The 22388-nt window shown below is 45.2% G+C and overlaps 6 protein-coding genes across 7 annotated transcripts; 3 read left to right on the forward strand and 3 right to left on the reverse strand.

Annotated features, from left to right (window-relative positions):
- The first annotated feature begins 1835 nt into the window (after positions 1-1835).
- Positions 1836-3075, forward strand: LOC141846339 (AT-hook motif nuclear-localized protein 25-like). Its single transcript, XM_074734357.1, has one exon. The coding sequence runs from the start codon at positions 1896-1898 to the stop codon at positions 2925-2927; it is 1032 nt and encodes a 343-aa protein (XP_074590458.1). The 5' UTR covers positions 1836-1895; the 3' UTR covers positions 2928-3075.
- A 447-nt stretch (positions 3076-3522) lies between these two features.
- On the reverse strand, positions 3523-6737 carry LOC141846264 (thioredoxin reductase NTRB-like). Of its 2 annotated transcripts, XM_074734276.1 has the most exons (3): positions 5463-6737; positions 5156-5159; positions 3523-3763 (listed from the first exon to the last, which is right to left on the reverse strand). In XM_074734276.1, exons 1-3 carry the CDS (start codon positions 6640-6642, stop codon positions 3688-3690), a joined length of 1260 nt encoding a protein of 419 aa, XP_074590377.1. In that variant the 5' UTR covers positions 6643-6737; the 3' UTR covers positions 3523-3687. The 2 variants fall into 2 exon arrangements, with proteins under 2 accessions (XP_074590377.1, XP_074590376.1); XM_074734275.1 differs by lacking the exon at positions 5156-5159 and having other exon boundaries at positions 3523-3734; positions 5463-6657.
- Positions 6738-6836: 99 nt separating this feature from the next.
- Positions 6837-11123, reverse strand: LOC141846267 (uncharacterized). The gene is made up of 9 exons (XM_074734278.1): positions 11051-11123; positions 10810-10979; positions 10674-10736; positions 10558-10577; positions 10422-10466; positions 9899-9966; positions 8585-8727; positions 7198-7285; positions 6837-7088 (listed from the first exon to the last, which is right to left on the reverse strand). The coding sequence occupies exons 1-9, from the start codon at positions 11121-11123 to the stop codon at positions 6952-6954; spliced, it is 807 nt and encodes a 268-aa protein (XP_074590379.1). The 3' UTR covers positions 6837-6951.
- A 684-nt stretch (positions 11124-11807) lies between these two features.
- LOC141846266 (plasmodesmata-located protein 7-like) lies at positions 11808-12730 on the reverse strand. Its single transcript, XM_074734277.1, has one exon. It carries the CDS (start codon positions 12698-12700, stop codon positions 11900-11902), a length of 801 nt encoding a protein of 266 aa, XP_074590378.1. The 5' UTR covers positions 12701-12730; the 3' UTR covers positions 11808-11899.
- Positions 12731-13333: 603 nt separating this feature from the next.
- Positions 13334-16018, forward strand: LOC141846263 (ABC transporter G family member STR-like). The gene is made up of 4 exons (XM_074734274.1): positions 13334-13690; positions 13753-13932; positions 14019-14287; positions 14364-16018. Exons 1-4 carry the CDS (start codon positions 13334-13336, stop codon positions 15985-15987), a joined length of 2430 nt encoding a protein of 809 aa, XP_074590375.1. The 3' UTR covers positions 15988-16018.
- Positions 16019-16413: 395 nt separating this feature from the next.
- LOC141846726 (F-box protein At1g61340-like) lies at positions 16414-17506 on the forward strand. The gene is made up of 4 exons (XM_074734765.1): positions 16414-16506; positions 16617-16861; positions 16955-17029; positions 17096-17506. The coding sequence occupies exons 2-4, from the start codon at positions 16661-16663 to the stop codon at positions 17285-17287; spliced, it is 468 nt and encodes a 155-aa protein (XP_074590866.1). The 5' UTR covers positions 16414-16506; positions 16617-16660; the 3' UTR covers positions 17288-17506.
- Positions 17507-22388: the final 4882 nt, after the last annotated feature.

Below are 22388 nucleotides of genomic sequence, written 5' to 3' on the forward strand. Positions count from 1 at the left end.
ATGTGCTTTGGCATCCATTAACCTAATTAATTAATTATACTCTTAAGCATCTCAACCGGCTTCTTGCTAATTAATTAATTTGTTTAATTAAGTAGCTCCTCGATCATACAAGCTAAGAGAGCAAGAAGGATATGCTTAATGTTTATATTAGAGAGCTTGCACTCGTTAATAAGTGAACTAAAATGATTGATTCTAATTTTATAGCGAAATAAGGATGTCAAAAATTAAATAGAACCTGATTATAGTAAAAATGTCATTGTCTCAGTGTCCTCTATGAAATCCGGAGATCTTGTAAAGATGATCTTCCATAGGGTGTTAGTGGAAAGCGTAGAGATCTGTCAAAATATCTAATTCTAACAAAACGGACTAATGGTTCTATAAATTACGTGAGGGTGTCATTTTTGCACAAAGAGATACCTCACTCAATGATAATATATAATCAAGATAACTATGAAATATCTTAAAATTTTTATTTATATTATTTTTATTATATATAAGGAAAATTATATGAATAAAATAACAGACGAAACAAAGTGTACATACAACAAAATATAATTAAGAATCAAGCATTAATAGGTTAAGATTACCAAACAACTCTAGATAAAAGTTGACACCGACTATAATATCAATAGGATACTTTGCAAAACTGAAGGTCAAAGGGAGCGGACAGTAAACCAAATAACTAAGTGGGTAATCAAAATAAATATACATGAATTTAATCTTATTTTCATTGATTTCTTTAGATTTGCTTGATCTTTTATATTCTATATTGTTGATATTTGCCCCTTTACTTTTAAACATTACGATGAGACCTTAAGGAATTATCATGATTCATATTAAAAGTTGACTTGGGTTAGTTGATTAGACTAATCAATAAGATATAAATTTAGAATTGTCAATATTTAACACTACACGTATAAATCTATATCCAATAACTTAAATCTGTAAATGTTTTAATTAGATATGTTTGATCCAATATAACATAATCGAGTGTATTATTAAATTAACATAATCCTAAATGCTCATAATTTTTTATGAAATAAACTCTCGATTGGAAACAAATAGAAAGATTCTCCTTTGATTTGGAGTTTCTCAATTGGACTAGTCAAATAATAGATACAAAAGTTTGATGAATAGAATAATATTATAAATCATAGATTACATAATACACTATTAAAATCAATGGGTTCACTAGGCCAAACTCTATCGGATAAACCGATTAAACCGCATTCGATCTTTGCGACCGAACCGGTCGAACCCACCTAGGGTTTGAAAACCTAGTTTGTCCTACCCATGACAAAGTTGTCCACATGACCGTCGTGAAGTGCCACATGAACCCACGAACTCCATCCCCCTGGCCCTGAATTAAAATAAAACCCTAAACACATCATCTTGCTGGCTGTTGCACCATCAACTTAATTAATTATTTTCTTGACGTGATAGCAGCATTAAAATTTTCATAATTAATTAATTAATAATTAATTAGTATGTGCAGTTCTGTCCAAAATTCACAGTAAGAAAATGGTCAAATCCATTTATTTCTGGTTTCTACCGCATTAATTTCTTAAGCTAATTAAATATCATGTTTTTTTGGTTAATTAAAAAGTGTATATATATCTTCATATTAAACGAGAGCAGATGATGCCACTTGCTCATTGGCGACGACTTCTCTTTTCACTCTCTCCTTTCTTCTTCATCGTCTCCATCTCGCCTCGATCTTGTCAAGAAGGGATAGAAAGCGGGATCGAGATCTTTCTTTGAAACGATGGGTTTGGGATGGTAAAGATTTGATTTTTTGGAGTTCTTGCTGTCAAAGGAGCGATTTTTAGGTGGGAGATCGACGGAGAACAGAGAAGCTGGCGAACAAGTGGTGGGAACGGGTAGATGCGGCGGCCATGGGAGGAATGGACTCCGGAGGGGGTGGTGCTGGAGGTGGAGGCTCGTCGTCGGGCTATCTGCACCACCTTCTTGGGCCGCCGCAACCGCCGGCCGCGTCCTCGTCCGCGCACCTCCCTCCGCACGAGGAATCCAAGGCGTCGCAGGAGGAAAGCCCCGGGGCTGACCAAGGCGACGGAGACGGAGACCAACCGTCTTCCTCCGCCGCTGGCTCCGGCGGCCCTCTCCGGCGGCCCCGAGGGCGCCCCCTCGGTTCGAAGAACAAACCGAGGCCGCCGATCATCGTGACGCAGGACAGCCCCAACGCGCTCCACTCGCACGTGCTGGAGGTGGCCGCTGGCGCGGATGTGGTGGAGTGCGTGACCGAGTACGCGCGCCGCCGAGGCCGGGGCGTCTCCGTGCTCAGCGGCAGCGGCGCCGTCGCCAACGTGGTCCTGCGCCAGCCCGGAGCATCGCCGCCTGGGAGCTTGGTGGCGACCCTCCGGGGGCGGTTTGAGATCCTCTCGCTGACGGGGACAGTCCTGCCGCCCCCGGCCCCGCCTGGCGCTGGCGGCCTCACCGTGTTTCTGTCCGGAGGCCAGGGGCAGGTGATGGGAGGGAGCGTGGTGGGCCCGCTGATGGCTGTGGGGACGGTGGTGCTGATGGCGGCGTCGTTTTCCAATGCGATGTACGAGCGGCTTCCGCTGGAAGTCGAGGAGGAGGCAGCAGCGGCGGCGGCGGCGGCGGAGGGGGGACAGCAACAGGGCGTCGGCAGCCTGCAGTCGCCAGGAGGAGCTGTCACCGGCGAAGGCGGAGGCGCGACGGCCGGCGTCCCTTTCTACAATCTCGGGGAACCTACCAGCTTCAGGGCCAGGGCGATGGATTTGGCTCCGGTTGGGGAGGCGGCGGCGGCGGCGGAGGCAGCAGCATCCGGCCACCGTTCTGATTCCAGCAAAGAGTCCAATCAATTCCTAGTCACTTCCTCCACTGCCGAGATTCCCTCGTTTAATTTCACATTGGCGGTCGATCAATTTATCCATGTATTGGAGTAGTGCATCATCATCCCCTTTTGCTTTGCATGCAAATGTTGAAGCTGCAACATTGCCTTTAGTGTCGATTGCTTGCATTTGAGTTGCCCATGAGACAATAACAACGAATCATTAAACCTCTGCTGTTTCCTTTTCTTGATTCTTCTTCTTCTTCTTTCAATTCAAGTTCATGGTTGCATTGTGGAACAGAGAAGGGGAGGAAGAAGAAGATGGAGGATAGTCAAAGTCAAAGAAAGATAAATTGTCAGAGTGGCAGTTATCTTTGTCATTTACTCGCTCAACATGCATATGATTATGATATTGGATAGCTTCTAACTTCGCACCTGCTCAAATCGACCTGCGCCGTTTTCGTGGATGCTTCGTCGGTTCTTCAAATGGTGCCTGTTCTTGATTTTTCTCAATAAAATTAACTCTTTTAATGAAGGGGAAACTCAACCAGCCTAATTTCTCTGTTTCCATTCTGTTTCTTTGTAAGACGACAGTAATTTGCGATAAACTGTAAGAAGGATGCTTTTTTAACAGCAAACGAAATGAATATTCATTCCAAGATACATGGGGAATGCGTTTTAGTGCATGAAATCGACACCTTTAACACACATTGTGAGAATGTATCAATCGAATTCAAATATGACAATTGGAAAGTTCATTTTCAACAACAGAAACCAATAGAAATCCCAACAACAATCTTACTGCTCTTCGAAGCTTTTCCTTTCCTGGCTGAAAATAAGATCTTTGGAGATTTTTTCAGGGCATCTGAAGATGGTCATGCAGTCTTTGGCTCCTGAGCTCCAACCTCCTGCAAATAATGCTCTGCATCCAAAGCAGCCATGCGAATAGCACTAGATCAGCATCAGTGTGAAGTTGATTTAAAGGGGGAAAAGAGTTCCTCAAGGAGTGTACAAAAAGCCTACATTCTTCTCATATTACTCTCTTATGTGTGTACAAAAAGCTGTGTTGCCACCATCCCATATTCTTCTCCTCTGCATGTCTCTTCCTCCTCTCATTCATCTTCCTCCTCCACCTCACTCTAACACATGGTACACCAATTGGCACCATCTAATTCCAACCAAGATATGTTCACTACAATAGCTAGAGGTTTGCCTCTGATGCTAAACGATCTAAGGGATGCTACACAGTGGAAATCAATTCTTGCATGGAAGAAAAAAAAACATTTTATTGCATTCAACTGCAACATTTGTTTACTAGAGTTGTGAGGTATATCTATAAATGTATTATAAGTGCTATGCTAATTGCTTATCCAGGAATAAATCAAGCAGCATTGGCAAATTGGTAAAACCAAATACAATAGTAGTTTTTGATTTACACAATTACACCTCAAATCTTGTCAAGACTCACTTTCTAAGATGCATAAAACCAGCATTCAATTTACTTTTACCCTTTGGGAAAAGTATTAAAGAAGATCTTTAGTAACTGATATTGGTCAAAAGAAAAGGACAAGAGTCAAACCAACATGCCGCCAACACATTTAATCATTCCAATTTGAAGTCTAGGGGAGTTAATTGACCTCAAAACCACTCGGATATTTTGGGAATTCAAACTTTGGTCAATGTGACCAAAAGATAAACCATCATATGAAATTAAAGATCAACTTCCTAAACCTTGATAAACTTGTAAGAGAGGATAAAACAAAACAATCACCAAGGCATAAGAGCATTTGGTAAAATGATATATATATATATGAGTGACAATCAATACACATGAAGACAACAAATGGCTGACCAAAGAAGTATATCGAAAGAGAAACTTAAAATCCAAAAACAAGGCTCTAAAACATCCTAATAAAAAAATGATTGAATTAATTATTAGTTGCGATATAACTTTACATATAGTTCAGTGAAGATAAAATTCATGCATCCAACTTCAACTTGTTGGAACAAATATGACATCTTGATGATAATGCTTTGACTGATGCTTTATTTCTTTTGCCAGCACCATCATCTGTGTGCTACTTGTGGGTAGAAATTGCTTGATGTAGAATTTCAATGGCTAATTTGTGTACTATAGATAATTAAATTCACGTTTCAGAGGAATTGCTGCAATTTGTTAACCAATTGTTCCGTAGAATAAGGTTAGTCTTACACAAATCATTGAGAAAATATAACCATGAAACCTATATAATATAATAAAGATGTTGCTACATAGCAATGTCAAACTCATATGAGCTTCAATGAGAGAGTAAAAATAAATCTTCATAGTATATATACTATGACCAACCTAAGAGAAAGCACAAGGAGCACACAAAATATAAGAAAATTATAAGGATCTAAAACTCTTGTAACCAGCACGCAATCAAGTCATTCAACAGTGATCATAACATGGATTCCACTAGAACATCACCATGAAGGAACAATAAAAAGTTGTGACATGCATAAACACATTTCTTGTGCCTATCAACAAAGCAATCGGGAATCAATATCAAGCTAATGTTCATTGGGGTTCCTTCGGCAGTTAGTTAAACTTTTCGTGTGTTTAGATTAATATAATTGAAATGTGAAACAAAAGCAAAGAATAGTTCACCTGATCCAGCAGCTGTGATGGCCTGCCGGTACTTCTTATCCTGCACGTCCCCTGTGGCAAAGACACCCTTCACGCTGGTGTGAGTCGTCCCCGGCTTTGTTACAATGTACCCATCGGATCCTAGCTCTAGCTGCCCCTCAAGGAATTTGGTGGCCGGCTCATGGCCTATCGCGAAAAACAGACCAGAGACCTTGAGGTCAGACACCTCTCCACTGACCACGTTCCTCACCTTCACGCCAGAGAGAGTTCCCCGGCTCTCCCCGTAGGCCTCCACTACCTCCGAATTCCACAGCACCTGAATCTTTGGGTTTCCGAGCGCCCTCGCCTGCATGATCTTCGACGCCCTGAAAGCGTCCCGGCGATGCACAATGTAGACTTTGGATCCGTACTTGGTCAGGAAGTTGGCTTCTTCCATAGCTGAATCTCCGCCGCCGATCACTGCGATGGGGTGATTGCGAAAGAGAGGTGCCGCCCCGTCACAGACCGCACAGGCAGATATTCCCCTGTTCCAGAACTCCTCTGACCCAGGAAAGTGAAGCCGACGTGCGACGGCGCCAGTGGCGACGACAACAGCGTCCGCCTCGACGGCGGTGGAGGAGGTGAAAACACGAAAGGGGCGGACGCTCAAGTCGACTTTGGTCACGGTCTCCGTGAGGATCTCAGTTCCAAAGCGGAGAGACTGCGCGCGGCACCGGTCCATGAGCTCGAGCCCCATGATCCCCTCAGGAAACCCTGGGAAGTTCTCGACGTCGGTGGTGGTGGTAAGCTGGCCACCGGGGGCGATGTCGTTGGCCATCCACCCCTCGAAGAGGACAGGCTTGAGCTCCGCCCGCGCAGCGTAAATCGCCGCCGTGTGGGCGGCGGGGCCGCTCCCGATGATGCAGAGCCGGGTTCGAAGCGTCCTCACGGAACCGTCGGCCATGGCGGTCGACGCTGAGAACCGCCTATTCTGAGAAGAAGGGGAAGCAGCGCCCGCAGAGGTACCGGATGCGCCGGCAGAGGCGCCGGCGAAGGCAGTGGCTTTCTTGAGGAAGGCAGAGAGCTTGGAGCGGAGGCTCATGGGATTGAGAAAACCCTTCGCTCTGGCTCTCAGACTCCTCTTCTTGGACTGCTTCGGTGGGTGGTAACTGCGGTCCAATTGGGCCGGGCCTTCTAATTGGGCTTTACTCCATTCATCCATCGAATTCTTTGGAGTTCTTCAACTATCTTGTCGATCATTAATCGTTATGTGCAAAACTTGCTACATTGTAATTGAAATATTTGATCGTGTAGCTAAAGTATACTTTACATGGCTACTAAAGAATAAAGGATTGAGAAGAGTAAGAGTTGGTTTAGGATCTTTTGTTATTATTCTTTGTTTTTTCGGACAGATTGTTGCAATTGGAGTCTCTGCAGCAGAGAAAAAGGAAAAGAAAAGAAAGGGAACATCACCTTGAAACAAAAGGTTATTTGCTCATCGTGCAATTGCGACCTAAACAAAAGGGTGAATTTAGCTAGTTTCAATCGCTTCTGGTCCTTCCATGGCTCCAGCTTCGATGTTGTTTAATCCACAACTGGGACAAGTGCACTTCCTTGCCAAGTCTTCCCCGAGAGAAGCAACAGCCTTTTCCAGTTCAGGTGTCCGCTTGTTCCTAGTTAATGCCACAGTTGTGAAAAAAAAAGAGAAAATGATGGCATTCTACCATTTTTGAAATTATTATTGCATTTTAAATAGGAATATTTGAGAAAGGATATTCTGCTAGTTCCTGCAGCTGTTTTGTTTCTTCCATGATAGCCGTCGTGAGAAACCATCTTCTTTCAGCATGGGCAAGCCCTTCACAAGCCTGCACGAATGTGGATACCAGCAAATGGTTAATAATTCCGTTACTCATCAAATCCTAGAACAGATGCAAAGAAATGGAGGGCCTAGCTCAGTGGACAGGGTAATATAGAACATCTGTATAGAACATACTTGGAGGCAGACAATTGATATAGAAGATTACAATCTGACTAAAAACGAATTTGTCAAAAGTCATTACAGCAGAGCTCATGCGTGGTGTTAGAAAATGAATCGAGTTTCACTTAATAACTAAAACCAGAAATAGAATAACTTATAAATCATTATGCAGTTGCATAATTACTTTATAACTTGAGAAGCGAGCTTACAACAAGCAATGTGCCAAGTAGAGGCTACTATGGCACTATTTTTCAAATCTTGATCCCAGTAATGTATTCCTAACTTCATGGTCAATTTCGCTTTTTTTACTTTGAAAAGATAACTAATTTAGCTAAAATGCAATACAAAGTTTATATTAAAAACATTTATATGCTATAGCCAGCAGCAAAGGTGGAAAAAATATTGTAATACTCGAAGTTAAGTACACGCATTCAATGCAGTGCTTGAATTCAAGGTTAGACACTGCATTTTTTATATTTTCTTAATACATGTAATAGAGAAGACCTTGTTGGTGTTAAAGTGTGGGTGTCTAACATAAGTAGAGGAGGAATAGATGAAAAGTCCAAATATAAAAGGTATATAAATCATAATTAGATCTACTTCCTACCCCAACAATCAATCAAATCAGCATTTACAAATATGATGGATGGAATGCCAAGCCAAATGCGCACATCATCAACTAAAAACAATGAATTCATGGTACTCGGCTGGTACAATCACAAAAGTAATAGAACAAATCATTCTTTGATTTTCAGCATGTAATGTATAGATTGCTATGCAACAAATTCAAGTTCTACAATGTCTATACTTACACAGATGATGTTTGTTGCCGGTTGTGACATAACTGCAAAATAGTGTACCACTAGGAAAATTATCACAGATTATTTAGCAATAGGGGATGAATAAACTGAAGATGCATCTATTTCCCTTGCACTTAGAGGAAGATCAAATTACATGGAAACATTCACGTTATCTGAATGTAGAGCATCCACTGCATAGAGATCAATCTACAAACTCAGATTCCCAGAGCACAATTGTCGAAGACATTTTAGACAAATGGAAAGAATAAAAATATTGAAAATTTCTCTAGCACTAAGAAACAGGTTAAACATGAACAACTTTAAATTCTATATTTCTGAAACATGGGAATTGAAGCACATGCAAAATTAAAGAAATTGAAACTAACCTTGCTATGGTTGTGTTGTTCCTTCTGATATTCTTCTTCCAACTTTTGCATCTGATCTTTGAGATGAGCAATATTATCTTCAATACCTTTTAGTTTCAGCATATCTTGCTTGTCGGATACTTCTGATTTAGAAACTATTTTGTCTGTTTGAAGACGTACAAGAGTTAGATTAAAGAGCAACTTACCGAAAGTTACCTGTATATGATCATTCCAAACCTCTATTTAATCAAAAAGAAATCTGCATCACTATAGAAAAATGCAAATTCATTTCCTTGTACCTTAAGAGTCATTACAGGACGTAAGGAATGAAGCCAATTTTTAGGTAAACTCTCTATATAATACACTTATATACCCTGGCAAATAATCAACATCTGACAACGATAGAAGGAGAGAGAGATGAAAGAGAAATCAAATACCAAACCTTGAAAGTTAAGAAAAGAGGTTTATCAACATGGCTGAAGGATGTCAGGATGCTAAATCACTTATTTCAGCAGGAATTAAGCTACAGAGTTCTACTGTAAAGCTGAGTAATTTAAGATAGCTAGCAAATCATTAGAGAATTCATTAGGCTAGATTCTTTTATCTAGCGAGTGCCCAATTCTGAAAGATGACTTCTTTCAATAAATCATGTTAGTAAAAATTAGGAGCAAGTTGCAAAGCATAAATTAATTCATTGGAAGATTATGCACGATAAACAAAGTCTAAATCCACTAATATATCCAAGAAATGATAGTTTAATGAAACCTGTCTTGTGTACAGCTCAATGTAACTGGGACAAAATGACTTGCTGATGATCGTAGTTTAAGGAAACCTCATTTTCTAATCTAAACTTTAACATTTCTAATATAGAAGGAATTACCCACTAACAAAGGACATTATTGGGGTCCTAAATGCAGTACAAAGTTCAACCAGTAGCCCCATTAGTTCCACTATTCATTTCACTAAGTATATACTTTTAGTTCTTCTCATGATGCAAAGACTTTGTCATACACATTTGAAATTTTTGAAAAACTCGAAAAAAGAATTACATCTACCATGAAACTAATGACTCATTTTCACAGAGAAGAATGAGCAGAACTTTAATAAATCAAAACATTAATTGATTGCAACTGCATGTAAATTTTTTATTTGTCAATATTGGACACATTAATTGGCATAAGAGGCACTGAACGTTGCTATAGAAGCTCAAACTTAGATTCCTTACAAAACCATAACAGGATTCACCAATAAATCATGGAATCAAAGAAGATACATATCATGACTTAAATCACAATTATAGAAAATTCATGTGTACGGTAAATCAAAGCCACTTGCCATTTTCTTTTGAATATGGTCCGTGATGCTCATCCAGAAAAGCATTCGCAATCATCTCTTGCAAATGCCTGAACAAGTTCCATTATATAAACTAGAATTATTAAAATGGATAAATCAGTATCAAAAGAGGGGGTCTTAAAATGACCATTTTAGAACTACAGCATCACAGAGAGCATTGAGAAAGAGACAAACTGTGCAATTTAAGCATTGTTACAATTGTTAGTTTTCAGCAAGAAATATTAACAATTCCAACGCACTCATTCAAATACCACGTGAGTTATCTTATGTTAATCCAGATTGACCAATTTGCAGCCGGGTCATTTGTTACAAGTGACAACGCAGTATGACTTTGACTGCAAAATAATGTCAGATAAGCAAGGGGCAAGAAAATTTTCCAAAGGTTTTTAGAAATCTGTGTGCAGTATAAAATTTCTCCGCTCCATCCACCTATGCCCAAAGAAATTGGGGCCAAAAGATAAAATACAAGTATCGATAAAAAAAAAAGTAACAAGATTTAGCAAACCTTATCTTCTTGTTCAGCTCGCACATTGCCTTAATGAACTCGTCCCTGTCTCAGAAAAAAAAAGTGTGATTCAGTTTCCCGTCACACATCCCTTGGTATATAAAACACACACAAAATGACGTGAAGATGGGATTACCGGTCAGCCCCCTCTTCACTCTATTTTACACCACCAGTAGAACGAAAAGAAAAATAACTACGTTAATGTTTGAATAAACCAACTCAAGTTCATGAGAGAATGAGTCTGGCTCCGACCTTGAGTGCATCCACATTGGAACGTAACTTCAGTATCTCCTCCTGCAGCAGACCGATCCTGGCCTGCCAAAAAGCATCTTCTATTAGATCTTGAAATAAAAGACCAACGCACGACCTCGAAGGTTAAAAGAGGCACCTCCTGCGCTTGGATCGAGGCATCAATCATGGAAAGTTGGACCTGCGCCCCCCTGAGCTCCTGCTCAGCCATCTCCTTCGACTCCTTCAATCCCTCGAGATCAGCGTTCGCGGCAGTCAGTTCCCCCTGCAGTTGGGCGAATCGCTTCCTCAGATCCGACACCCTGTGCTCTGAGACGCGAAGACACGGATTGAGCGAGAGAATCGGCGAGGCAGGATAGCGGAGAGAGATTGAGAGAAACCGTCTTGGGATTTTTCGGAGGCGAAGTTTCTGATGAGAGCGAGAAGTTGCTTCTGCGATTCACCGCCGGCCATGGCTCAGCTCCAGCCTCCAGGCGAAATGAAGTTCGACTGGAGATTTAGGTATCGGCGACTTCTTCCCGCCCTTTTTCGGCTGCCAACGTGGACGGGCTGTCGCACGGACACTGCACGTGCACGGCATTTCTGGGTTGTTTCACTCGAATAGTTATAAATATCAAATTGCAAACCGAACCGGACCGCGCCGAGTCATTGGTTCAGTAGTTGAACCAGTTCTTTAGTTGTTAACCGATCCAAATCAAAACGTTTTTTATCCATATTCTTGTTTTATAGAATATAGGAATAGTTTTTCTTAGAAAAATTAAGAAATTTTGAAAAGGTATTTTTTTATTTAAAATTATGATAGTGTATTTAATTTGAAGAATGGTCGATAACAATAAGAATTAATCTCACTCACTAATTTGCATGAATCATTTGACCCAATTTACTCATTTAGTTGTAACTTTTATAATTGAATACTCCTTTATCTACATTATTTAAGAGATTTAGAACAAAGAAATAGTTCATATCCAACAAGACAATCTTTGAGAATAAAGTAGAGCTTTATTCTTAGCTTTGTTGCCGACTTTTGTTAGAGAACATTACAAATTCTCACAAAAGCAAAAGTGAAGTGAGACAATAACTTAGTGACTAAGGTTATGATAGAGAAAAGTTGATTAATTTTAAGATTAATATGCACATTTAAACATACAATAATTAGAAGCATAAGATGCAAACTTAACTAGTCATTATGTGACAAGTAATCATGGTTTAGCATTCATCTTAAGCGAAGATTAAAGTGCTAAATGTGCTAAGCAAAGGAGGAAAAGATCGGACCACCACCGGTCGACGTAAGGCCGCTTACCGCGGGACTGCCCCGAATCGTATGCCCGATCGGACCAGTAACTAACGTAGCACTTGCCCAGGTATGCGTCTCCGCCGTCGGTGACGCCGCAGACGTCCTTGAGCTCAGCCAGCGCCGCCGCCACGCACTGGCCGCACTGCTTCCCGCTCTGGTCCCCCACGCACTGGGCCAGCGCCCGCACGCGCCCCGCGGCGCCGACCCTGTAGCTCCCCCCGCCGGACGAGAGGTCGTCGAAGGCGGCGTCGCGCATGCCGAGGAGGGAGGCGGAGCTGGAGTCGCTGGGCGGCGCCCCGCACTTCCGGTACATGAGGTTGGTCTCGAGCTTTCCGAGGAAGGCGTCGTCGGAGTAGCGGATGAGGCAGCCCTTCAGCTGAACGGCGGCGCCGGTGGCGCTGGGGCAGAGGGAGGAGAGCTGATCGATGGCAGAGCGGACGCAGGAGGCGCAGTAGGCGACAGCGAGGTCGGTGCGGCACTGGAAGAGTCCGTAGGCGGGGTTGGCGGCGGAGGCGGCGGTGCAGGTGAAGGAATCGTAGGAGGAGATGGCGGCGCCGTTGGCGAGGGAGGCGAAGAGGGATTCGACGTTGGTGTTGTAGGGAGACTGGACGATGCGCTTTGACTCCGAGCAGCCGACGTAGACGAAGGCGGTGTAATCGTCGAAAGAAGCGATCGTCGTCGAAGAGAAAAGGTAGAGAAAGAAGAAGAAGTTGAAGCAGCAGCAGAATTGATGCATTTTGATCGGAAAGCGAAGGTGCAGAGTCTAGGAACGCAACATCGGAATTTAATCAAACATATTCTGAAACGGATTACACTCTTTTCAGAGCAAAAGAAAAAGTTCCAGTACGACCAGGTCCACCACCATGGCGATGGGCTTCTAAAATAAAAGCATTCGATCATGTTCTGCATAATCTCTGCTTAGATGCAATTATTGACCAAAAGTGTTTAAGATAAAGTTATTCGCCTGAAGCATCTCCGTCGACTTGACTCTTTAGATGATAATGTTTTCAGGAATCATAATCGAGTAGTAGTCTTGTTGTTGCGAAGGAGTCTCGTTGCCTTTTGCTTTTGAAGTTTTTTTTTTATCGAGGTTAAGTATGATTTGATGCAGTATATCGTGAAGGCTAACGTCAAACTGACGCCAAATTCTTCTGAAGCTCCAAAGCTCGAAGGAACAGCAAATCCAAAGAGCAAGGGAATTTATTCATGGATTCCCTTGTCGCCTTCCCCCGCGCATCAGAAGTATCGCCATGTCGAGGCGGCTGAAAACAATGCACGCCCTTTAAACGACAACCAAGGAGAGAAAACGGAGTTGAGGGAGTACTCGATCGATATTGCAGAGTAGCAGTATCTCCCCGGTGAGAAATTAATGGATCAACGCCGCTATAGGAGAGACGTCAATAGGAGCCTTGAGAGCCTCCTTGACCAGTCGTCGGCAATCGGCGGCCTCGGAAACGCGCCGCCTCAGCCGGCGGGGAGCTTCCCTGGCCAGGGACTCGAGTTCCGGGACCTGTCTTATAGCGTGATCAAGAAGCAGAAGAAGGACGGCGTGTGGATCAAGAAGGAGGCCTACCTGCTCAACGACATCTCCGGGCAAGCCCTCCGCGGTCAGGTCACGGCCATCTTAGGTCCCAGCGGCGCCGGCAAGTCCACGTTCCTCGATGCATTGGCCGGCAGGATCGCGCAGGGCAGCCTAGAAGGCTCCGTTAGCGTCGACGGAAAGCCGGTGAGTCTCATCGCCTCTTCTGAATCCAAATCAATCGATATAATAAAGATTGATTTGAGCAGGTGACGACCAGCTACATGAAGAAGGTTTCATCCTACGTGATGCAAGATGACCAGCTCTTCCCCATGCTGACGGTGATGGAGACGTTCATGTTCGCCGCCGAGGTCAGGCTTTCTCCTTCCATTTCGAAGCTCGAGAAGAGAAGAAGAGTCTCGGAGCTCCTTCACCAACTTGGTCTTCAGGTAAATCAATGGCACTAGGCTGTGTATTTCTAATTTGGAATTAGCAAGGTCATCAATGGATCAAAGGATGCCTTGTATGCATACAGACAACCGCGCATACTTACATAGGCGACGAAGGGCGGCGCGGCGTTTCCGGCGGCGAGCGGCGGAGGGTATCGATCGGGATCGACATCATCCACAAGCCATCTCTGTTATTCCTTGATGAGCCCACCTCGGGTCTCGACTCCTCCAGCGCTTACAGCGTCGTGGAAAAGGTGAAGGAAATCGCTAAAGAAGGAAGCATAGTTCTAATGACCATTCATCAGCCTTCTTTCCGAATCCAAATGCTTCTCGATCGAGTCGTCGTCCTTGCAAGGTTAACTGAAATCACGAAGATCTCAAGTAGAATTTATGGAACATTACTGATGATGAAGTGTATTAATTTGATACAGAGGGAGATTGATCTACCTTGGAAGCCCTACGGCTTTGCCGGCGCACCTCGCCGGATTCGGCCGCGAAGTCCCAGAGGGCGAGAACGTGATTGAGTACTTGCTCGACGTGATCAAGGAGTACGATGACTCCCATCTCGGGCTTGATCCTTTGGTTCTGTACCAGCGTGACGGGGTGAAGCCCAACCTGGCAGCGCGCACTCCGATTCCCAAGACGCCGCGGACGCCGTTCCAACAGTCGAGCCGCCGCACGCCTCGCCAAATCGCCCTGCGCAGCGACCAGTTCTCCACCACCGCCGGCGCCACACCGCGCGGGAACCCGAATCAGTCCTACATGTCCTACGATTACGACGACGAGGAGGTCGAGGAGGAGGACTTCGATAACTCACGGGAGAGGAAGAAGGTGGCGGCGACCCCGCTTCACAGCGGCGTGTACAACCCCCGGTTGGCTTCGCAGTTCTACAAGGACTTCTCGGTGTGGGTCTACCACGGTATCACCAACACGCCTCGCCGGCTTCCCAACTGGACTCCGGCACCGACTCCCGGCCGCACCCCCATCAAAACACCCTTCACCGGCCAGTACCGCTACCCCGGTCATCCCAGAACGCCCCACGCCCCCTCGCCCCTGCCTCCCCCAAAGACCCCTGTTTTCGTCGCCGCGCCTCCGCCGGTGTATGAGTACGAGGTGGAGGAGGTGCTCGACGCCGACGAGGGCTCCAAGTTCGCGAACCCGTGGTTCCGGGAGGTGATGGTGCTGTCTCATCGCACAGCGCTCAACGTGGTCCGCACGCCGGAACTGTTCCTGTCGCGCGAGATCGTGCTGACGGTGATGGCCGTCATACTCTCCACTCTGTTCCACCGGCTCAACAGTCACGACATCACGACCATCAACCGGCTTCTCAACTTCTACATCTTTGCAGTCTGCCTCGTCTTCTTCTCCTCCAACGACGCTGTGCCGACGTTCATCCAGGAGCGGTTCATCTTCATCCGCGAGACTTCGCACAACGCCTACCGCGCGTCGTCCTACGTGGTGTCGACTCTGCTGGTGTACCTGCCCTTCTTCGCAGTGCAGGGCTTCACCTTCGCCATCATCACTCGCCTGATGCTGAAGCTCAACAGCAGCGTGCTCTACTTCTGGATCATCCTCTACGCGTCGCTCATCACCACCAACGCCTACGTGATGCTGGTGAGCGCGCTGGTGCCCAGCTACATCACCGGCTACGCTGTGGTCATCGCCACCACCGCTCTCTTCTTCCTCACCTGCGGGTTTTTCCTGAAGCGATCACAGATCCCGGTGTACTGGCGGTGGCTCCACTACATCTCGGCGATCAAGTACCCGTTCGAGGCGCTGTTGACGAACGAGTTCAAGAACGGGCAGTGCTACATCGGCGACTTCGCCGAGCTATCCACCGGGCCGCTGGGAGATGTCAAGTTCAGCGAGCGGCACAAGCAGGAGGGCATCTTGCCGGCAGTGTGTCCCCTGATCGGGGAGGATGTCCTGAAGACGATGGACATAACGATGGAAAGCGTGTGGGGCGACGTCGCCATACTGCTCGCTTGGGGCGTGCTCTACAGGTTCTGCTTCTACGTGGTGCTCCGCTTCTACTCCAAGAACGAGAGGAAGTAACGATCGACATGGCGAAGGATGCTTCCAATAAATCCATGTGTAAACCAAACACTTTACTACAGAATTAAATTGTAATCTTGCATTAATTAATTAGAGATTAACTTTTCTTAAGTAATTAAATTGAGTAACAGCCGAAGGCGGTGCAAATCTCATTCCAGATATTCCGCTGACCACCGATGGCCGGCGCCGCCAACCACCGACCTCATCGCCACGTCGGCAAATCTAATCTACCTCCCGAGTCCGGACCCAACGGCTAGATTTCCCACCGTCCTGATCTCGCCACGTGTGACGGCCGACCACTGGTCACGCGGTTTCAAGGCGGGAAAGCCGAAACTTTAATCTCGGCGGCGATTCCAGCACTTTCCAGAATTTTCGCAAATTCTAAAACTTTCCTCCTTTATCTGCATATAAATACTAGGAGAAGAGCTCTATTTAGGGCTGCTGAAGTTGAACAGCTGATGAGCAAAAGGTTGAGTTCATTGGATCTGAAGCCCGATCAACTAGTTTAATTTCCGTAAGGTAAGTTCAACATCAGCATTCAGCGTTCTCATCGATCTCACAGTAGCCTTGTGTTATTTTCTTTGTGCATCTCTGAAGTTTTTTGTAACTGTTTTTTTCTGCATTTATAGGGTTCTTGCTATTGAATAGTTCAGAGTGAGCACTGCAGCAAAAGATGGCACTAGGAAATGTTCATCGCCAAGAATCAGTTTCGACTATCTTGAAATTTGTCCATAGCACAAACACATTGAGGAGAAAAAGAGTTGCATTATCCAACTCTGTGAACTTTCCCAATTTTGCATCTCCCGTGAAGCTCTGTGGAAGATCAAGGCTGGGGAAAACAAATCGATTGGAGAACTTGCCTCAAGATGTTTTGGTACTTTTTGCCTCACCAGATGCTCAAGAATTACAAAATTATTCTCCCTCGATTTCTAGCTTTTTAGAAAGAAACATGTTATTCTGCTTGCAGGTAAGAATATTGTGCAAGGTCGAGCACAGAGACTTGAAGCAACTCCTCTTGGTATCCAAGACAGTGAATGCAGCTGTAAGTCTCATAGATCTATTATGTCTACTGATCTTGTAGCAACCCTAATCTCTCAATTTGATTCAGACATCAGTGGCCAAGGACTTGCATTTTGCTTTTGCCACTCCAATCTCAAAGCCTGTCTTTCGGTATGAGATCGATGATCGCGAAGAGACTCCGAATGCACCTAAGCAACAAAGGATTGCGAAATCAAGGCTTCATGGCTCAAAGCTTTCAAGTATTGCCACAGCTCTTTTCACTTCATCAGAGGATGAATGAGCATGCTATAGAGATGTAAATATAAATAGTGTACACATGGATAGTTTTGCTAGTTTAGATTCTACATTGATACTTGTTAGTTCATCCTGTGTTTTGTGAAGACATGTAGTTATGTATATTCTCAAGCCATCTTCAAATCTTTCATTGAAGAGGATTGGCTCTCTGTAACTTATGTTTATATGCCACAACAGATTTGCAGTAATGGAACATTGGAAGAGATAGAACTTCTTAAGTAACCTAACTGTCATACTTGTTACTGGACATTTCAGTATCATTCTCCTCTTGCTCGACATCATCTGATATTAAGTTTGATCACTTAAATGCATGCATCAGGTGGAACAGCATATCGACAGAATAAATGAATCTCTGAATAAGATATGTCACAGTGGGAGAGATGCAATGAATGTAGCTGCTTTTAATCTCACAGTATCAGATGCAGATCAGATCATGACTCGACAACCAATTTTTTTTTGCATTATTGTTCAGCATCAAGACTGTCTCCACTTGATCTTCTGCAGCTACCAGATGAAAGATAAAGTAAAAGATTTCGTCTCGAGCTCTTACCTTTCGTTCTCCTCTTTCATTTCCCTTAACTTGTTTCTCTGAAGTGTTGAGCTAAAGGTTGGAGCTTTTTGATTGGCCATGGAGGCAGAAAAAGCAGAGGAGTCCCCTGCTTTCTTCTGGAGATGTCATCTTTTCTTCACTTCCAGCTCTTCCCACCCACTCTTCTCCGTCATCACGGCCGCCGCCCTCCTCGCAGCTCTCTACCTTCCTCGCCCGCTTCTTACTCTCCTCCTCTCACCTGTTCCCATATCCGCCGTTCTCCTCCTCGCCGCCTTCTTCCGGTTCGGATCTCCGCCGACCGAGATTCCCATTGCCGCAGTCGATCCACACGACGACGACGCTCTTGCGATGCTTCACCAGTAGGCCTTCCATAGCCATCCAAAGTTGAACGTTTTTGACAGAGACGGGCAATGGGGCCGCCTTGACAGCCCGCTTGAGGTTATATACGAAGATTACGACGAGGAGGAAGCTGGCGGTGGCGGCTCGCCGGAGTGGCTGGAGTGGCGATTCAACCATGGTGGTATAGTTTCGGAGAGATCGTGCAACTTGAAGTTTAACTACACTGATCGTGCAACTTGAAGTTTAACTACACTCCTTCGATTTTCAGATCCACCAGCCCTTCGAGAAGCCTTTGCAACTGCACCAGCCCTTCGATTTTCAGATCCACCGAACAAACTCAACAAATTAGGAACTCGATCGACGATTCACACAATAAACACGACAAATTCTGAGCAAATTCCGTTTGATTTTTCTTCTAGAACATACTTTCCTTGCTCTTAGAGCACATCAGTGTACAGTTTCACACCCAATTCATCTACAAGCTGCTTATTCGTGCCCTAAACGCAGCGGCGAGGCTCCACCTCCACCGGAGTAGGACGCAGGTCGGTAGTAAACCGCTCGGAAGGTGACGAGCTCAGCTGGGGGCCCAGCAGCTGAGGTACATCGCCCTCCTAAACGAGTCATCCGCCTGCTTCCTCCTGTCCTCGGCGCCCGCTCCGACCGCGGCTCGCCCGATCCCCAGCCCGGCGACGGCGGCCGCGGCCGCGGCCGCGGAGGCCGAGCGGAGCGCGATGGACTTGAGCCCGCCGTCCGCGCGGCCCTGCGCCACCGCCGTCCAGATTCTGCTCAGGTGATTCATCGTCAGTCACTCTTCACCCCCGGCGACGTCAGCTAACTTCGTAGAAGGTTCTCCCGTCGGCAAAGAGTCTGCCTTATAAAGAAACGGAAGGATTAGCGGTTTTTAGAAAACCATGGGCGCGTTGCTGGTTTCTGGTTTTATTCGCTTTCATCTGTGCTTCTCAAGACACCGCACAGAGTGTCCGGCTAATAAAATCCATCCACGGCGGTTCGATCTCTTGTTCTATTGGAGGCCGTGATGCGTCTGGGATCTGCTCCAAGCTGGAGATGTGACAGGCCATCTAATAATTAAATGGTGTTACGTATGGGGAGACGTGGCAGTCTTATCCATTAATTATGGGGGTGAATTTGTAATTTTACTTGGGAAACTACAAGGAAATGGCCGTGTACATGTACAGACATCAATTTGAAGCTTCTGTCGCTGATTCCATGGCGATTGCAGCCGTTTTTGATGCATTGATCGATTAATTTGGACCCCAACAGCTCAAAAACATGACCATTCTTAGCGCCTCCTCTTGATCGGCCGCATCGGAACTGTTCTTTCTATCTCTCGCCACGCTCGCAGGCCTCGATGGCACTCTTCCTCCTGCTGCAGATGCAGAAGACGAGTTCTTCATCCTCCTCCTCATGACCGACCTGTAGGGATTTGCTACATCATCTTTTAGCTCGAGAGCAGCGCCCAACATGCAAGCCTTGCATGCCAGCTTCATCACACCAGAACTTCAGGTAGCAGATTTGGAGATGCCATGGGCTTATTGTGCAGTTTCATATATAGGAGCAGCTTGCGTTGAGCTCGCGCTGGTGGAAAAAGAAGAGACAGAAGCCAGCCGTTTTATTTTGGATCCAATTAAACAACAGTATGGTATGGCACAGGAGTCCACTGGTTGCCGGAAACAGGTGGAGTTTTAACGTATGCAGGGCGTTGTGTGTGTGACGGCAGATGATGGGCTCGCATTTTGTTGCTAATCCTTGCGTCTTTTGTCGGGAATGACGGGAGCAGTACGTTTCAGCAACCGTCGTCTCAGCGAAGCCTACGTCTTGTACGGTGGAGCTTTGAGCTCTGTGTGAACTTTACTGCTTCTGCTCAGGAAGTTTGGTTCCCACCATTAGCAGCAGGTCCGCTGCCATGGATAGGAATGGATTTGATGGGTGGTTTCTGGGTCGCCATTAGATGATCTATGTTTGTGCCTCTGTGGGCAGAAACCTCCAGTTTGCGCCAATCGAAAACCCAAACAGCTAGCCCCCTGTTTCGTGCAGATGGAAACCCAAAAAAGGACCAAGCTGGGCTGTGCAGGTGGAACTACGGATTGAGGTCTCTGCAGCAGCGTGCCAAGAGCAACATGCGGTCGCTGTCGCAGGCGGTGACAATGTCGTCCTCCGTCTCTGATCAGAGAAGCAGAGAGCTAGCGGAGTGGTCGGAGGAGTCGTTGAGGAAGGTGATGTACCTCAGCTGCTGGGGATCTAATTAGCAGACTTTGGGAATGCGCAAGCATAGACAGAATCATGAGAAGAGAAATAGTTTTGGCGTTCAACACTTGAACTAACTGTGTGATTGTGAAGTTACAAAGTATAATTCTGTGATTGTGATACGGCCAGTCTCCTGATACATGATGTGGCAAAAAGGGAGTCAATAATCAATCCAATCTGACGGATCAATGGTCAACGGTCGAAACTCATACGATTGGTCGTATCTCGGCCACCTAGTCACTCGGTTATTTCAGCCACCCAGCTACTCAGCTCTCCCGGTCACTCGGCTATCTCAGCCACCTAGTCACTCGGATGTCTCGGCCACCGAGCTACTCAATTCTCCCGGTCACTCGGCTATCTCGGTCACCCAGTCACTCGACTATCTCAGCCACCCAACTACTCGGCTCTCCCAGTCACTTGACTGTCTCGACCACCCAGTCACTCGGCTGTCTTGGCCACCTAACTACTCGGCTCTCTCAGTCACTCGATTGTCTTGACCACCCAGTCACTCGGTTGTTTCGGCCACTCAACTACTCGACTCTCCCGGTCACTTGGCTGTCTCGGCCACCCTACTACTTAGCTATATCCGCACTTGGCTATCCTGACGGTCCGAAGACAGGCCCGACTCCTCTCTTTACTTACTCATCTTGTTCGGCTCTGCCTCGACGGATCCAATCACTTTGTGCCACTCCGACACCATTTTTCCTTATCACTTCCCTACCTAAAGGCAGCCCCGCGATGTCCTACCACCAGAGGGGGAAGGTTACTAGGTTACCAGGCTTCTATCTACTCATGTTTTCATTCTCAGCTAAAAGACAAGAATAACTCGTATGCTTAAGTCATAGGATGGTTGTTAGGTCCATAAACTTGGTCTCCTAGATGCTATCATGTCTGTTCACTTGTCAGAGATGTACAGAATTTGTCTCATCAGCTGCCTCGCCTTTCCTTACATTTATCCATTTCAATGAATATAAAAATTCCGAGGCAGCTATGAGAAAGTTCTCTGGAATCTTCTGCATTTTAAGCAATGCTTCTTCTTCGTCTTTGCCCTCCTTCTGACTTAAGCATCGGAGTGGCCTTGTCGGAAATCTCTGGCGCCCAGCTGATCCTCTTGTTTAGTGTTTATCTTCTCCAGGTTCTTTCGGTCGGCAAGGCTCGTCGCGGTCTGAGTGACATAATCCTTGACTAGTGGCTTGACCGTCTTTAGTGTTTAACCGGAATAGATTGAAACTGAATTTAGAAGAACAAAAGTTCAGAACAGTAGGTCCAAACCTTATTTCCTAAACAAAGGAACTAGATGATGTACAGCTTGTTAGAAGTTAAAGTGGCAGTTTCTGAATGCCAATAAATGTCAGTCCATAAAGTACAAACATAATCCAACTAAAGCACAGATCCCCCTTCCTGTATCAGCATGTGAAGAACAAGCGAAATTGCTACGTATCAACATCCTACTCTGTTCAGCTTTTGCCTTAATCTGCAGATATAGCAACAATTATCTACTGAAGCAAAGCCAAGTTTCACCATTACCTTACTGTATTAGATCAGTGTGACTTACTGGGGCTCTAATGGACTATCCTCTGTATGAATATTCTACCTTATGAAGGAATCAACTCGAAGACACACTAAGGTGGTTTGTTTCTGCTAGCAATCACCATAGTCTTTGCATGCATGCGTGCTCCCATGGCGCAGGCAACTTTACCAGCTGCTAGATTACGGTGTATTAATCTATTGGATTCTCTGATCTCACAACCTTCACTCAATAGATTTGCTTTACAAATTTCAGTATCCCGATCGTAATCACAACGACTCAGCTTGTACGAATACCATTGTTTACTATATCCTTCCTCGAGCTGTGATTATAAAATCAGACTACACAGATATAAATATGTTATCTTTTATGATCATGTAAACAAGGTGTGCTCCCATTCAATGG

Source organism: Curcuma longa, chromosome 15, assembly GCF_044706935.1.
Source record: "Curcuma longa cultivar G26 ecotype Majalengka, Jawa Barat chromosome 15, ITB_CL_G26_1.1, whole genome shotgun sequence".
NCBI lineage: Eukaryota > Viridiplantae > Streptophyta > Magnoliopsida > Zingiberales > Zingiberaceae > Curcuma > Curcuma longa.